General features: G+C 46.0%; 1 protein-coding gene across 2 annotated transcripts in view; it reads right to left on the bottom strand.

The window, feature by feature from the left end:
* SPON1 (spondin 1) overlaps nucleotides 1–18,078 on the bottom strand; it is a 353,087-nt gene that overhangs the window by 17,728 nt on the left and 317,281 nt on the right. For both annotated transcript variants that reach the window (XM_049890475.1, XM_049890474.1), the window contains exon 7: nucleotides 6,970–7,034. In XM_049890475.1, coding sequence (XP_049746432.1) covers nucleotides 6,970–7,034 — 65 coding nt within the window. The remainder of the gene's footprint in view (nucleotides 1–6,969; nucleotides 7,035–18,078) is intronic.

The raw sequence follows: 18,078 nt of genomic DNA, 5'->3' as shown, positions 1-18,078 counted from the left end.
AGTGATGACTTCAGAACTCTGGGTGCTGTGGAACTGATCCCTACGGCTCTGGCAGAAAAAATCGGATCTGAGCAGAGCGAAAGGGGAAGCCTGGGTGTGCAGCCTGACCCCATCCTTTATAGCTGTGTATCCTTGGGCAAATTACCACACCTTTCTGTGCTTCAGTGTCCACATCTATAAAATGGGGATCACATATACTTACCTGTTATGTCCTCCCCAAACAGGTGTTGAAATCCTAACCCCTATAGCTGTGGATGTAATCCCATTTTGGATTAGATTTTCTTTGTTATGTTAACAAGGCTATGTCAGTGTAGAGTGTATCATAAATCTAATCATTTCTGAGTGATATAGAAAGTAGCATAGACACAGATACAAGCAAGCACAAATGAGGGAAGATCGCCAAGGAATCAAGTAATGCTAGGGCTACAGAAGCTAAAAGAGACAAGGATCCCCTCCAGAGCCAACAGAGAGAGCCTTCCCCTAGGGCTAGTACCCTGAATTCAGATTTCTAGCCTCCTCAACCTTGAGGAGGAATACCCACTTGTGGTATTTCTCTCAAAGCAGCGCTAGATAACTAAGACAGTGTCCTAAAGAGTCACTGTATTAAATAAGATAATTTGCATACAATACTAAGTCCAGTGCCTGATCTATTGTTATTGTTATTGAGGGAAGTACTGTTGGGCCACATGGAGATCAGAAAGGAAAGGGGAAGGGAGTAAGGACTTCCTGAGTAGACTTCACATTTTAGTCTAAGACCAGACCAAAAAAAAAAAAAAAAAACCCTTTGCCGTTGAGTCAATTCCAACTCGTAGTAACCCTATAGGATAGAGTAGAACTGCCCCATAGAGCTTCCAAGGAATGCTTGGTAGACACCAGACCAGGCAGGCCCTGACATTTGAGCAGAGGAAGAGCCTGAAAGAGCCCTGGCTTTGGCCCAGCAGGTCCACAAGGGCCTGGCCACGGCCTCCCGCCCCTCTCTGCCCCAGATGCTCCCTCTGCCCTGGCCAGGTCAGCCTAGGAGCAACTCCATGCGCACTCGCTTCTGCTGGGAAAGCTCTCCTTCAGTGGTTTGCAAAGTGTGGTCCTCGGACCAGCAGCACAGCAGCATTGGCACCTGCCTTCCAGAGACTTCCAGGCAAAGAGCCCTGACACCTGAGTGGGGCTGCTTATGCCCCAGCCCTCACTGCCGCGCCCCTGCCTGGGGGCCCAGCAGCCACTTGGGAGGCAGGCGTGCTCTCCCATTGTCACAGATACCAGCCACTCCACTTACCGCCTTCTCACCTCCCTAAGCACACGGCTTTGCCTCAGGTTCCTCCTTCATACCCTACACCTTCTGGATGACACTATTCACCATGACAGCTTAAGGGTACAAAAACCAGCTCCGGAATCCGGAACTGTGGAAATCATCAAACCTCCACCACACACGTCATCCCGATACACTGCCCAGGGGACAGATGTAACCATCTGAGAACCTTGTGTGTTTTACAAGGCCTTGCTGAAAATCATTCTCAGCAAATACATTTGGGCCAAACCTGTTTTGGCCAAATCTGTGGGCTGAGTCAAGGCCCTGCAGACCCTGGTAAATGTTTCAAGGGGCAGGAAATTTGGGGCAACCAATACTTGCACAAAATGCCTGACCTTATGTTGGGCAATCTGATGGTAAATTTGAATCTGTAAAGCCACGGGAACAATTTTCTAGCATTTTCAGATAGGTCCTGCTCCTTTCTCTTACTCATGACTGGAAAATCCCTCCCCCAAACCCAGCTTAGATAACACTTCCTAGAGGAAGCCTTTTCTGACCTCACTCCAAATTTGTGAGGACCCCTGTTATACCTTCCCATAGCATGCCAAACTCGTTCTTTCCTTAGAGTTTCTTGTGTAATTTCTGCCTTCTATGTTAAGTTCCAATAGGGCAGGGTTATTTCTGTAGTTTACAGCTGTATCCCAGTGCTCGCTTAGAGATGGGTTCTCCTCAAATATTTGTGAAATAAATGAATTACTCTAGGAAATGAACACAGAGCTCTTATTCTTCCCCCGACCTTTGATATTTAATTAAAAAATCCCCTGTAGCCTTTATTGCTTCTATAATAAAAATGATATTAAAATAATGAAATAGATAAGAATATATTTAAGTTTTCCTTGAGAAATGCCAGACGTGATTGAAGTTCTTGAATTTGTTGAAACCTCAATAAAAATTCTTATTCATACTTTTGTGTGTGCCAAGTCTTTCCATGTGTGCTATTTGGCTAATTTGGTTTCATTTTTCTAGCTGGGATTTAAACTAGTATTGGTTTTCTAGCAAAGAGAGTTGATCTAGACTTCCCCTATATTATAGTATAAAGCTAGGTGATCAAATAGCGTGATATTTGCAGGCAAAACAGAAATACAGATCAGTGGCACAGAGTGGAGACACCAGAGAGAAGTACTTACATAGGCTTTCTCAAGTTAGGCGGAATAGTGATTGTACCACAGGTAGGGTTGGGTTAACTTGATGAAAATTAAAAACAGTGATTCACATCTAATATCATAGACTCACCCCCCTGAAAAAAATCCAGAGTTAAACAGAAAACCAGATTATTAAAAATATTGACTTTTCAGATCTATTAGAGAAATTTTCTCAGCTTTGATACCATGGAAGAAATCATAAAGGAAGAGATGAATTATAAATCAGTTTAAAAACAGCTGTATAATAATAACACTGAATGAGAGAGAAAATGATGTTGGCGAAAATGTACCAACCAAGTATGGCTGACAAAGGGTTAACTCTCTCCTAGAGTTAATCCAACTGCAAGAAAAATAGCGCACTTCAGTTAGATAGAGTTATGAACAGATAGCTCACACTAGAAAAATGAAAACAAAAACAACAACAAAAATGAGGAAACATTCCATCTTTTTAAATTCTGGGAGGCAGTCTGGTGTGCAGGGAAGAGCCTAGGGCATCGTCGCAGACAGAGCTGGAAGCAAATTTTGGCTCAACCACTTGTTAGCTATGTGACAGGGGCTTTTACCTCACCTCTCTTTGCAGCTACTACATCTGAAAAATGGGATCATAATTATGCCTACAAAAGGCTTTTTGTGAGGAATTACATATCATTATGACATAATAATAAAAAAAATTTTTTTTTTAGGCACTTGGTAAATGCTGATTTCCTTCTCATTCAACTTTTCCAAACAAAACTTCCAAAACCACCACAATCGAAAAAAGGCAATCAAAGATTTTCACGCTCCCTCTAGAGATTTACTCTCTCCTGCTAAGTTACACATCCACAGCAGTGAGACCCTTAACTAAGCAGTGGGTTTCCTAAACCGCTTACATACTGAATTCTGTCCCTCATCTTTCCTTGATAAATCCCCATGAAAGAACTTTTGAAACGGCAGAAACTCAATCCAGCCACAAGGGGACACCCGAGCCCTTCACTAGATGGAAGTTTCGGGTGGGAGGGGAAAGTTCCAGTAAGGTTCCTGCAGTAACCAGCTGGCATCTGGAGCTCCAGGTCCATCTGGCCGCTTAGATCTGCTGCCTGCTTCTCTAGTTCAAGGCCAGTCTTCTTTTACGATCCCGAGGAGACCTGATGGACTTGGTTAGGTGCCACAGGAGGAAGAAAGGGCCCAGAAACTTACAGCCCTGATTGAAGAGAAAGATGCCTCTGGCCTCTTGGGGAACCTTGGTTTTGGGAGTGTCTGTGCCTTTTCTCCACCCGCCCCTTATCTGTCTTGTAAACACGGACCATTGTCTAATCAAATATTAATTGAATAGAGGTGCTAGGAATAATTAAGGGAACAGCAGTCCTCTGCAGGATTCATTTGAAGAAAGGGAATAAAATTATTTTTAAAAATTCCAGTAATTCTCAGAATTCAGAATACACTGGAGAAACCAGGTAATGGAAATTCAGAATTGGTTTGCAAGAAACCTGGGCATTTTTTACTTCCCCAGAGGAGCTAGTGAAGGATGTGGGTTTTGTTGAGAATCTGTCTTTCCTGTCTCCACCTGCGCCCTGGACTGTCGAGCCACACAGCCAGATTTATTGAGCTAAACAAGCCAGCAGCTAATTTGTTCTTTCTCGGCTGTCCTTTGAGAAGTGGTCCTGCGGATAAAGATGAAGATCATTGAAAAACAAGTCAGTTTCGATGGGCAGGACCCCGCAAAGTAGGTCACCCTGGCTTTCCACAGGGCCGAGGGAGGCTGGAATGCTATTAACCTCAATCGAGCAAACTCTGCGAAGAGCAGCAGGGCTGTTTCTGCAAAACAAAACTTGGCTGCTTGTAGGCTTCCTAATTTGACTTCCTAATGAGATTTGGAAGAGGAAAAGGGGAGACAGGGCTATGGGAAAATCAAAGGAAAATTCCTTTCTCTTAACAAGCTGGGAGCACTGAGGGAAGATGGGGTTCGGTGTTTGGGAGGCCCGAGTATTTGCCACCAATTAATTTTGGTCCACTGGGGTCTCAGGATGAGTGATGGGTAGTAGGAAGGCGTCCCAAGATATTTTTTTCCAATTTTTCAGAAAGCCTCTCCCATCTTAAAAAAGAAAAAATCAGCTTCCTGGACTCCTTTATCCACCCTCAAAACGTAGTCTCAGACTGGGAACCCTTATGTCCTGCTCACAGATGCCTCATCACTCCGTACGGAGCAAGGATTCTCGCTAAGGTCACCGATTATCTTCTCGTTCCATCCTGATAGGAAAGCATTTTGCAGGCCTCATCTTACTTGATCTGTCAGCTGTATTGGACAGAGCTGACCACTCTCTCCTCCTTGAAACACTTCCTGTAGCTTCTTCCCTGATACCAAGCTTTTTCGTCAATCTCTTGGCTGCTCCTTTTTTCTCTCCTTTGCAGGCAAGTCCTCCTCAGCATCAAATGTTGGAGCTCCTCAGGACTCAATCTTAAGCCTTCCACTCTTATTTTCTCTCTCTCTGTAACCCTGTTGGCTAAGTGGTTAAGTGCTACGGCTGCTAACCAAAGGGTTGGCAGTTTGAATCCGTCAGGTGCTCCTTGGAAACTCTATGGGACAGTTCTGTTCTGTCCTGTAGGGTCGCTATGAGTCGGAATCGACAGCACTGGGTGGGTCCATGACCTTGGTGTTGATTACCTCCCATTCAGTAATGACTCCCAATTTTATATCTCAGCCCGGAATTCTCCCTCTGGGTTTCAGAGCTATATAGTTAACTGTGTACTTGACACCTTCAGCTGGTTGTCCTGAAGTCAACTCCAATTTACCTCCAGAACTGAACTCCCGATCTTTCCCATTAAGCTTCATCTAATGCTCCCAGTTTCTGGGTGGTTCCTTTAGTTAAGTCAGCCAGGCACCTTGACCCCACTGTCTCCCTTACCTCCTTATCCAGCCTATCACCACATCCTGTAGATTTTAACCCCTAAACACCTCTCGGGATTCTGTACGTCTCTCCACCCCACACCCCCGCCAATCCTAGTTGAAGCCACTATTATTTCCCTCCTGGATCTCTCCAATAGCCTCCTCATGAGTATTGCCTTATCTGTTCTTATCCCTTTCACAATGGAGCCAGAGCGTTGTTATTACTGTTTTTAAATGCAAACCTGGTCATGTCATTCTCTTGATTAAAACCCTTCAATGATTTCCCACTACTGTTAATGTAAAAATCAAAATTTTAATGTTACATGGCTTGGCACCAAACCAGGCTCAGCTTTGATTTCTGGATCCAGCCACGCCATAGTCTTTAGTGCCTTAAGTATGCGATGCTTTCTCCTCACACAGAACCTTTGTGTATGATGTTCCCTCTAGATTTTCTAGAATGTTCTCCCCTTACCTGGCTTCTTTACCTAGTTAACTCCTACTGATTCCTTAGATCTCACCTCAGTTGCCTTCTCCTCAGGAAGCTTTCTCTGATCCCCAGGCTAGCCAGGTCCCTGTCACACACTCTCAGCACCTCGTGTCTTCCTTCGTAGACACATCACACTCATTTGTCCGATGTCTCTTCCCCACTTAACTATAAGGTCCATGAGGAACTCTGCTGTCCTCACTGCTGTATCCCTAAAGCACCTCTCATAGTACTTCTCTTTGGAGAATCTCAAAAAATATTGGTTGAGTCAATGAAATGTGCCCATCATCTTTGATAGAAGCACACAGGCTAAGTGAAAGTCAAATATTGTTTTATTTTATTCTGGGGCAGGAGCCAGACAATTTGGTGTGGTTATACTGTTAATTTGACGCTGATCAGGAGCCTGATTGGCAGATAGATATGTCTTGATGGATCTAGAAAACGGGAAAAATGAATGGTCACTTAATCAGAGGGATCTTGATAATAGTGAAGAGCATAGGCTTTGGAGTCAGCTGGATATAGGTTGGAGTTCTAGTTCCATTCCTGATAGAAAAGATGATGAGGTTGGACCCATTATATAACCTCTGAGTCTCAGTTTCATCATCTATCTGTAAAGTGAGGCCCACAAGCCCTACCTCACGGGGTTATTATGTAGATTAAATGGGATAATGAATAAGTTTTGAGACCCACCAGCACACATACCTCTGGTTACCAAAGATTCAGGGGAGGATGAACTCTTCAAGAAGTAGTTAGAAAAGAGACGGGGACTGAGAATGGAACCCTGGCTAAATAAATCTGGCTTTCCATGAGATGGTCTTGCTTAGAGTGAGCGCCTCTGTGTGCTCTGAGGGCAAAGGTATGTTGAGTCTGTTGTGGCTGAGAGCATAAGTGAGCGCCTAACAGTTAACCCCTTGGTCTGAGTTGGATCCTCTGTCTCGTTAAAACCATGGGGGCAGGGGAGGGGGGTGAGGGCCGGGGAGGGAGCAGGGGCAGGGAGACCATGTCTGCCTTCCTGAGGAGATACAGGCATGCATTAGACGCCACTTCGCCTGCTCGTTCACCTGAGTGGTGGTGTTGCTGACTTTAACGACATAACTGGCATGCAGGGCCAATCAGTGAGTGGCTCCAAGTGCAAGGTAGGACAGGGAGGCAGGGACAGGGGCTGTTTGCTACTTACACGTTGAGAGGCTGCCAGGCTGGCCACTGGGCTTTGGCTTTGATGACGGTGAGGACCTCATCACTCTGTAAAATAGAACACAGATATTTAGTGAGGAGGGTGGGCTATGGGAACAAGAGGGCTTTGAAATGTGAGATTTTCAGCACTACCCCCTGCTCCCAGCTGCTGTGGTGTCTAACCCTGCTGGCTGAGCCATGGAGACCTGCATTGTGGCTCTCCTGATCAGCTGTGGAATCACACCATCTGGGATGGTAGGGGGTATACTGGAGCCTCAGCAATACAAGGAGGTAAGGCTGAGTGTCCAGGGTACCTGGCCAGTCCTGGATACTAATGGGCCCGCTGAGCCACACCTTGGTTTCCAGCTTAGCTCATACCTTCTCTACTCGACTCAGAGCCCTGACCTGGACTCCATCTTGATTGGCCAGGCTTCCTGTGTCCAGGCACTGAGTGGGGCCTGCTCCAGACCAGGCCACTCAGTAGGAGCTGCAGCACAGCCAGTATCTGACCCTGAGGACTGTCACCCTGTGGCTCTCCTGCTGCTGAGACCCATGAGGAAGCCAGAACGAAGCCTGTGGTCCCACGTTCCTTGTGCCACTCATGTTATTCTGCTCTATTTTGCTTTGAATGGTGTGGGTATGTAGGGCACCATTAAAGCACAGACACCTAAGCTAGCTTTTTGAGGAAGAATTTGATAACATTTTGAAGGAAAACTTTAAGGGGTCATGATGGGGAAAAGTCAGAACTTCAGTGGTCTTGCTTACCTGTACTTTGAGTTTTGGTTGGGTTTTTACTTCGAATTGCATATTGAGAGTGAGGGATAGCACAACAATCTTTTCAAGCACAAGGCCAAATTTGGCCATGGCTGGGGCCTTCCCAAGAGGTGAGTCAGCTGGTCCTGGATCTCCCTTTCTGTGATCTGGGGCTGGCAGTGCTTAGACACCATGGTCCATTAGGCATAGAAAATCCCGGAATGTCACCAGTTGTGGCGGGGGGGGGGGAGCGTTTTGTTGCCAATGGAGCAGATCACTGAGTTCCAGGAGGACAGAGACTTGTGGGGCCAGATTCACTGCTAAACCCCAGTGCTCAGAGCAGTGCCTGGTGGTGCACTAGGGGACCAATCAGTGAGCTCTCCTTGGTTGGGTACCTTGCGCAGAAGACCCCACAGCCCTGAGGAAGCTGGAAAGATGATTAGAGGTGTCTCCCAGGCTTGTCTGAAGATTAGAAAAAGGCTTCTGGTCTGGAGTGCCTTGTGCGCAGCCCAGGGAAAGGGTAGTGGATGGCGGCCCTTAGAGAGGAAGGGAGCTGCGGCAAGATTCCAGCCTGAAACTGGGGTTATAGAGATGGTGTCAGCTGGGGAGGTGGGCAGGGGACAGGCCTCAGGACAAGCCGTCAGAGGTCAGAGGCAACCCACCCGGGAAGCTCCAGCCTGTTCCTGAGCTCAGGCTTCCCTGTGGAACTCCATCGTCTGGTCAGAGGAAAAAATCTGTTTGCCTAGACACTCGCACATTCACATGTCTGCAGGAAAAGCATTCCCAAGTCCCAAACCAGGGGTTCACATTTCCCACGGGAGATTTGTCTATTTATTTAGATGTTTTCCTCATTCACTTCTAATAAATGTGTGTTGAATGACTGAGAGAAACTGTTTACATGAAGTGTCATGTGACACAACCTATCTTCCTTGGGATGGTGTCCCATGACCCAGACAGGAGACCAAACCACGTCTCCCATGACCTGGTTTTCCCATAGTTGTCTCAGATGGTCCATCCTACCCCAGAATCCCACTTTGCTTCCAGTGGGCCCCAGCTTTGTTAAAGACACATATACCAGCCGCTGAACCAGACACAGAACATCACCCAGCAGTCCTCATCTCCCACTTGCTTCCCATCAGTTTGGCACCAAGACCTACTGCATTTACTTCCTTAACATCTCTTGAGTCCTTCCTCAGTCTCCTCCCTGGTCACCCACCTCCAGTATCTTCTTGTGCTCCCCTTAATCCATCCTCCACGCTGCTGCAAATCTGACCAGCTCTGTGCCCTGCCTAAGCCCTCAGATGGCTCCCCACAACTTCCATGATAATTTCTCAATTCCTTAGTTTTGCCTACATAGCCCTGATGATCTGGCTCTGGTCTACATTTGTTCTTTGATTTTTAATTCCAGAATAATATACGCTTACTGTAGAAAATTTTAGCATCACAGAAGCACACAATATTGATATTGAGCACCTTCCATGTCAACATCTACCCAGGCTCCCACCTTATTCTCATTCTCCAGAATGTTAAACAGTTCGGTGTGTATCTTTCCAGATCTTTTATTACGTAGATGCAACTACCATATTTTTTTTCTCAAATAATGTGCCCACATAAATAACATACCTACATGCAGAATGTGAATAATGCTCACACAAAATAACATGTGAGGGGGATGTGGTGGAAAAACATATAATGTGCACATTATTTGCATAAAATTGTGGTACATGTATATGTGTGTGTGTCTGTGTATACTATATACACTTCCCACCGAAATTGCATCATACCATCTTGTCCTGCAACATGATTTTTTAGCTTTTTTCTTAATTCCCGATCAGAGGAAACTTTCTGTGTCAGAGTATACAGCATCATAGCTCTCCTATTTTTGATTTTTAAAATGCTGCAGATCTTCAAATTATAGCAAGCCAGGTTAAGAGTTACAAAAAAGAAATCCAAGATGGTTTCTGATAAGGTTTTGTCTGATGGCTATTCTTTTACCCTTGAAGAAATACTTCACTAAAAAAATACCAATACGTGAGGTTAAGGCAGACACTGAGTTAGCTGGCACTGCAGGTTGACTCTGCATTGCAATTAAAACTTGGTTTTCAAGTTCCAACTAATGACATATTGATTTTGCTTTTGCACTATACAACTCAACGAAAATAATATGGACCTTCTATTAGCATTTGTTTATGATGATGAAATTCCAATGTATTTTTTAGAGCTATGGAGGTTCCAAGGGTGTTGGGTCCATGTGAGTGGGCATCAGAACAGTCTCTTGCTGCAAATTGTTTCATCTAGTGGTTACACAATGTCTGTAGCACCGGAGAAGGTGCACATGGTGAGAAACAGCAGCAGAGGACTGGCAGCAGCAGAACCAGGAGACCAGTGTGACATAGCGCCAGAGCCAACCCATGGAGTGAGAGCTGAGTGCCTGTGTGCAGGAGGCTTCCTTGAGGAGTGGGGTGCTTTGGGCACTGACCCGGGGAGTTAGGCTTGCCAGCCCACGGAGCAAGAGAGCTGAGTGCCTTCTGGAACAAGAGGGCTGAGTGTCTTCCGGCTGAAGTTTACTGGTGGAGTGGGGTGCTTCCAGGCACTTATCGGTGATGCTGCAGAGCTTTGGAACACTTGCCCCAGCAGGGCAGATGCAGGAGTGAGGCCTGAGGGCCGAGAGGCCAAGGAATCAGGAAGCGAAGCTGAAGGGACAAGGGACACAGGAAGCTGAGCTGCCTCAGTCTCAAATGGTACGGCCGCAACATCTGGGGTTTCCAAGGGTGGAGCCATGGCTTCTGGTGTTTCTAAGGGTGGAATTGGCACTCAGATGGACTAGGAGAATGGTGCACCTAAAACTGAGGGAGCAGAGTTGCTATCCCAGTGGGCCTGGAAGGCAGAGCTGAAGCCCAGGGCAGAGGGGCCTCCACTCAGAATCTGGACAGTGTGGCCAATACCTAGAGTCTAGAGGGCAGGGCCATTGTGTAAATTGTCTCAGAGAGCAGAAGATTATTTGCAAAGATCTGAGGGCTAATGTAATGTGTTCTGCTGCCTTGCTTGGCACGTGTTATGCTTCTTTCCCTCCAATTTCTCCCATTTGTAATGGAAATATCTACCTTGTGGCTGTTGCATCATTGTACTTTGGAAGCAGATAACTTGTATTCTAGATCTCACAGACGAAGAGGAATTTTGTATTTTGGACTTGGAGTTGATTTAAGACTTTTGCTGTGATATGAATGGGGTGAATATGTTTTACTTGTGGCAAGGATATGAATTTTTGAGGGCCAAACGATGGAATGTCATGGATTGAATTGTGTCCCCCCAAAATATTTGTCAACTAGGCATGATTGTCTATCATTTTGTCATCTGATGTGATTTCCCTATGTGTTGTAAATGCTATCACTATGATGTAATGGGATGGATTATCGGCAGCTACACTGATGAGATCTACAAGATTAAATAGTGTCTTAAGCTAATCTCTTTTGAGATATAAAAGAGAGAAGTGAGCAGAGAGATATGGGAACCTCATAACACCAAGAAAGCAGTGCCGGGAGCAGAGCGCATCCTTTGGACCTGAGGTTTCTGTGCTGAGATGCTCCCAGATCAAGGGAAGACTGATGACAAGGACCGTCCTCCAGAGCCAAAAGAGAGAGAAAGCCTTCCCCTGGAGCCAGTACTCTGAGTTCAGAATTCTAGCCTACTGGACTGTGAGAGAATAAACTTCTCTTTGTTAAAGCCGCCCACTTGTGGTATTTCTGTTATAGCTGCACTAGATGACCAAAGCAGATATAGGCAAGCCTTTGAAAGAGTGCAATGTTCAAGGCGGACATGCTTTACTAATTCTGCTAAACTGTTGTTTAGTTTGAAGATGACGTCAGGTTCAAGATTCAAAAATTTTCTAGGGTAATAGATTTGGTGGTTCTTTCAGCCTCAATGGGTCTAGTAAGTATTTTACACGTGATAAAACTGAGGCTCAGAAATGTCAAATGACTGACTGTTCAAGACCACTCTGTGATCATGATTCTGACATACAGTGCTGACAGCAAACCTCATGCTCTTTCCCCTCTCCCCGACTACTGCTCTCCCCACCCCATGCCACCCCCGTTTGCTGATTTTTCAGCAAGAGCAAGGCTGACCCTGGCAGTTTTCTCAGGGGAGCTCTTGTTTGCGCACAGGCTGACCAGGTTCCCTCTGGGAGGGCTGTGCCCGCTGCCATTTTCCATAAAGATTCCAGAGGGCACCATTTGTTCCCATTAGTTGCTTCTGTCTTTCCCCAGGATTCCCACTTACCACCAACAAAAATATCAGTCCTGATGGCTCCCACCTCTGAAGGGATTTTCCCATCCCTTGGTAAGTATCCTGGTGATGAGCAGCGGGAAATGAGCCATTTTATGAGGTGATAATGGAGCCATAAGCATCTTTAAAATCAGTTTTGCCAGATGGTAGCCTCCCATCATTTTAATGGTCTCTGAGTTTATTTGGGTCATAAATAAAAACAGACAGCTCACATTGATGGTGCCTTACAGTTTGCCCATGATCCCATGTGGTCTGCATAGAAGCCCTCTGAGGTAGGCAGGCTATGGTCCCCATTTTTCAGATGAGGTAAATGAAACTCACTGTCCACTGAAACTATGCTTGTCAAGGTCACCAGTGACCTCTCCGTTGTCAAAGCCAATGGTCAGGGCCCAGCTTTCAGCTTCCATGACCTCTCAGCAACATTTGACACAGTTGATCACTCTCCCTCTTCCTTGAAATACTTTCTACCTGGCTCTGGGACAGGATATCTTTTTATTTCTTCTCACTTCATTGACCATTCCTTCTCAGTCTCCTTGGTTGACCCCTTCTCCTCTAAACATTTAAGTGTCCTGGGTTCAAGTCCTTGGTTCTCTTCTCTGTTAATAGCCATACTCCCTTGGTGGTTTTATTTACTCCCATGGCTTTAAATAACAACTATACACTTATGAGGAGCTCTGGTGGTGCAGTGGTTAAGAGCTCAGCTACTAATCAAAGGGTCGGCAGTTCGAATCTACCAGCTGCTCTTTGGAAATCCTATGGGGCAGCTCTACTCTGTCCTATAGGGTCGCTATGAGTTGGAATCGACTCCTTAGGTGGAGCAAATGATTAAGCACTTGACTACTAACCGAAAGGCTGACTGTTCAGATCTACCCAGAGGCACCTCAGAGGAAAAGCCTGGAGATCTACTTCCGAAGGATCACAGCCACTGAAAACCTTCTGGAGTGCAGTTCTACTCTGAAATATATGTGATTGACAATGGCTACTTTTTTTTTTCTTTTAATACACTGATGACTCCTAAATTTTAATCTTCAGCCCTTCAACCTTGACCTCACCTCTGAACTCCAGTGCCTAACATATTCATCTGGATGGGTAATTGGCCTCTCAAACTTAACATTTGTGAAGTCAAACTCCTGATCTTCTCTCCCAAACTGGCCTTCCTTATCCTTCCCATCCTATTAAATGGCATGACATACTTGCTGCTGCTGAGATAAAACACTGTGAGGTCGTCATTGATTCCACTTTCTCTCATACCTCACTTCTGATCCATCAGCAAATCCTGCCTATTCTACTCTCAAAATGGATTCTCTATCCAATCGCTTTCCATCACCTGCCCTGACTCCATCCTTGCCCAAGCCCCCTTCGCCACTCGCCTAGATTCTTCCAATAGCTTCCTGACTTGTCTCCCTGCCTCCTCCCTCACCCTCCTCCAGTCTTTTCTTCACACAGCTGCCATATCATATTATCTCTCAGCAAAATTCCCCAGTGGTCTCACATCTCACAGCAAATGGGGATCTCGTCATGTCCCCTGAGGCCCTTCATTATCTGCCCCTTGTCCCCTGTCACCTCACTAACCTCATCTTTTACTACTCTTTGCCTCCCCACTTCACTTCAGGCATCCTGGACTTTCTACTTCTCCTCAAGCGTGCCAAGCACACTTCGCCCTTGCTGTTCCTGTGCCTCGAATGCAAATCTCAGATATCAGAGCATTCTCTCCTCTACCTCCCCCAGGTCTTTGCTCACATGTCACCTTCTCACTGAGGCCTTTGCTGACCACGCTACTAAAGATGGCAATCCCCTTGCCCTGCCATCCTCTTAACCCGGCATGTCCCCATCACTTGATCTATTAACTGTGTAACATTTGTCACGGTCTGATATACCATGTATTTTGCTTATTTTCTTTAAAAAAAAAAAAAAATTGGAATCCAGCATATTTTTTGTTTATTTTTTTAATAGGCTTTATTTTCTTAGAGCAGTTTTAGGTTTACAGGAAAACCATGAGTAGGTACAGAGAATTCTCATTTACCCCTCTCTCTCTCCTGCACATCATTTCTCCTGTTAGTAACATCATGTGTTCTGGTGGTACATTTGTTACAGCTGATGAACCAATACTGATACATTATCATTAACCAAAGTCCACAGTTTACATTAGGGTTCCCTCTTTGTGTCTTTCAATCCTATGTTTTTTGACAAATGTGTAATGTTGTATGTCTACCATTACAGTATCATACAGAATTGTTTCACTGCCCTAAAAATACCCTGTACCCCACCTATTCACCCCTACCCACCTCCTCTGAACCCCTGATCTTTTTACTGTCTCTATAGTTTTGCTTTGTTTATTTACTTTTTATTATCTATCTCTACCCACTAGAATGTAAGCTCTATGAGGGCAAGGGTTTCTTTATGTATATATGTATATTTACCACAATATATTTATTTAGCACAATTAAAAAAAATAGGATTGGTATGAGTTGGAATCAACTCAGTGGCAACTGTGTCTTTTCTTTTAATACACTGATGTATTAGTGTATTATATTTCACTTTTTTTTACATATACAATTCAGTGACATTAATTACACTCATCATGTTATATAACCATCACCATTATCTTTTTCCAGAATTTTCCATCTCCCTTAACAGAGGCTCAGTGCCCCCTAAGCAATGACTCCCTCCCCTGCCCCACCCCTGGTAACTACCAATAAACTTTGGTCTCTATACATTTGGCTATTCTAAATATTTCATCTAAGTGGGCTCATATAATATTTGTTCTCCTGCGATTGACTTACCTCACTCAACAAAATGTTTTCAAGGTTCGTCTGTGTTGTAGCATGTATCAGGACTTCAGTACTCTTAATGGCAGAGTAATATTCCATCGTATGTATGCACCGTATTTTCTTTATCCACTCATCTGTTGATGGACACTTAGGTTGTGTCCATCTTTTGGCTATTGTGAATAGTGCTGCAATGAGCACTGGGGTGCATGTTTCTCTTTGTGTTCCTGCTTTCAATTCTTTTGGGGAGGGCAAGGTTTTTGTCTGCTTTGTTCACTGCCGTGCTATCAGTGAACAAGACAGACAATTAGAACAGTGATTGGAACACAGTGGGTGCTCAATAAATATTTGGTGAGTGAATGAAAGGCTGGGATGAGGAAAGGGCCAGTGTCTTCTGAGCCCCAATCCACCAGCACTGTGCTGGCCTAGGATGGAGCTCTTGCTGGGAGAGGTGATCCTAACGGACCTGGGTGTTGTCCTGGGAACATAGGAAGAGCAAGTGGAAAGTGCCATCTGTAGGACTCTGCTACTCTGCCGGGCAGTATAAGGAGGGGCAGGGGATGGGACACATGGTGACTTTAGACCGCACGGTTTCTGAGTCTGTATCACTTGGGCACCACAGTGACTGGGCCTGGCTGTGTACAAATGCTCATGCCATGTGTTGTCCTCCATAAAGCAGCTGACACCACAAGTTGCTGTCTGATCAGCTATTTCAAAGCCAGAGAATGTGTCTGAAGCCCATTAACAGATCCACAAGGAGATGATGTGGCTGCACAGAAGCATTTCAAATTCAATTTCTTTTTATTTCTTTTCAAACACAGCCTGTAATTCCGATGGGAAAATTGCATAATGCCTGTAGATAACAATTTTCTCTTGAGATGAGTTTGTGGAAGTGCACGGCATTTCCGGAGCTGCAGAGGAAGGGCCTGTCAGAACTGCCCTGGGTCCACCCCACTGCCCGTCCACCCACGTCTGTCTCCATGAGCACTCTGAGGACAGGCACCACCCCAATGAGAGCAAGGGCCATTTATCTGTGTGTCTGCACTGGCCACACATTGATTTAGCTTGTCCTATGGAAGTGCCAATCCTGGGTTTAGCCTCATATTCTGGATTTTTATTGTGTCCTTTGTGATGCTCATGACGACCCGCCTGTTCTCTTACACAGGCGAGCAGGGCAAAGGGAGCTGAAGAATGGAGGGGCTGTGTCTGTCTCTCCCATCCCACCAGCCCCTCACGACATGATCTTCCCCAGGCTGGCCTCCCTACCTTCTACCCTATGTCCAACAACTTGGAAAACGTTAGCACCAAGGCCAGAGCAAAGACGTAAAAAGGGGGCCAGGCCAGGCCAGATTCTAACATCATGTAAACCAACTAGTTGCCATCAAGTCGGCTCTGACTCAATGGCAACTTGATGGAGACCCCATATGTGCCAGAGTAAAATTGTGCTCCATAGGATTTTCAAAGGCTGCTTGTTCAGGTCTAGGTAGTGTAGATGGCTTTTGCTCACCTACTAATCCAGAGCTTAGTGTTTGAATCTACACAGTGGCACCATCAAAGAAAGGTCTGGCGACCTTCTCCTGTAGAGATGACAGCCAAGAAAATCACATGAAGCAGGCCTACTCTGTAACACATGTGATTGCCATGAGTCCAAATCAACTCGACAGTAACTGCTTTTTTTTTTTCCTTCCCTTTCTTCTGAGGCATCTCTGGGTGGACTCAAATCCCCAACCTTTTGGTTAGCAGCCGAGCGTGTTACAGTTTGCACCGCTCTGGGACCCTTTGCAGGTGACACCAAATCCAAGCAGAAGTGAACATGGTAAGCAGGGGCAGTGGACTGCTTTCAAACGGGCAGAAGCTGCAAGGTAGCCAAGCCCAGAGCCGGGGGAGGATGAGCTAGGCCAGCTCTACCTGTAAAGTGATGCCCCTTTTCAAAGGAATCCAGTTGTCCCTCACAGCAGCACTTCTGGTGGTCTTAAAGGCACAGCATTCAATACCTCTTGCCCCTCTTCCTGTCTCTCCATCCCCACCTTCCATTCTGAGGTCCCCTCCTGGAAGTCACCTTTGAGCAGGGGCTGGGTTGTGGCCTCTTTGTATTCCCAGCACCAGCCTGGCTTGTGGGAGGTATTCAGAAAATGTTTAAAGGATGAATAATGAATGAGGTAATTAAACAATTAATTAATGAAAAACCAGAGGAAGCTTCTGGCCTTCTCTGCTTCCCAGGGGTGCTCTTGCTCTAAATGCGATGGGACACTACTGAAAGGTTTATGAGCAGAAGAGTGACACGACCTGATTTGCATTTTAGAGGACTCTTCTGGCTGCTGTGTGGAGAGTAACCTGACTATGGGAGGGCAAGGCAGATGCAGGGAGGTTGGTTAGAGGCTACTGCAGTACCTAGGTGACACTGGCCCAGAGGACAGCAATGGCAGTGGTGAGAACGGGTTAGATGCAAGATCTACATCAAAAGGTAGAATCAACAGGATTTGCTGATGGATTGGATGTGGGCTGTAAAACAAAGAGGGGGTTATGGATGACTCCAAGGGAGGTATCATGGAGGCAGTTGCATATATAAGTCTGGAGTTCAAGGGAGAAGTTCACACTGGTGATACAAATTTGGAAGTCATCAGCATATAACCAAAAATCCACTGCCATTCAGTCGATTCTGACTCATAGCCATCCCATAGGGTTTCCAAGGCTGTAAATCTCTATGGAAGCAGGCTGCCACATCTTTCTCCCTTGGAGCAGATGGTGGTTTCGAACTGCCAACCTTTTGGTTAGCAGTCAATCACTTTAACCACTGTGCCACCAGGGCTCTTCATCAGCATATAGGGGGAGTTAGTAGAGAGAGGCAAGAGGATGAGGAGGAACTAAGAGGGAGTGGCTGCTGAGGTAGGAGGATACCAGGACCTGCCCTGGGGCCTCCTCAGAGCCCTTGTGCTGCCCCCATGCTGCCCCCACTGCTGACCCCTGGCCCCCTGCCCACTGCTGCCCCGACCCCCTCCCCACTGCCCACTGCTCCCCCACTGCCCCTATTGCCTCACTGCCTTGCCATGCTGCCATCACCACTACTTGCTCAGTGCGGCTGACACTGCCCCCAGTTGGCGACTGCCAAAAACCCAATTGAAGTGGGTTAAGGGAAGACAAGAAGGTGAAGTGGGGCTCCTGAGCCCAGAAACCTCTCTGTGAGGAGTTTGCTGGGAAAAGGAGTCCAGAAAGACAGCAGTAGCAGGAATGGCACGTGACAATTTTGTAAAATATGAGTGATATTAGAGCATGTTGAAAGGTATCGTCCAATACCAAAGGGGAAGCCG

This window comes from Elephas maximus, chromosome 7, assembly GCF_024166365.1.
Source record: "Elephas maximus indicus isolate mEleMax1 chromosome 7, mEleMax1 primary haplotype, whole genome shotgun sequence".
In the NCBI taxonomy this organism is placed as follows: domain Eukaryota; kingdom Metazoa; phylum Chordata; class Mammalia; order Proboscidea; family Elephantidae; genus Elephas; species Elephas maximus.
The sequence above is the reverse complement of the archived record's forward strand: the minus strand, read 5'-3'. Positions and strand labels throughout refer to the sequence as shown.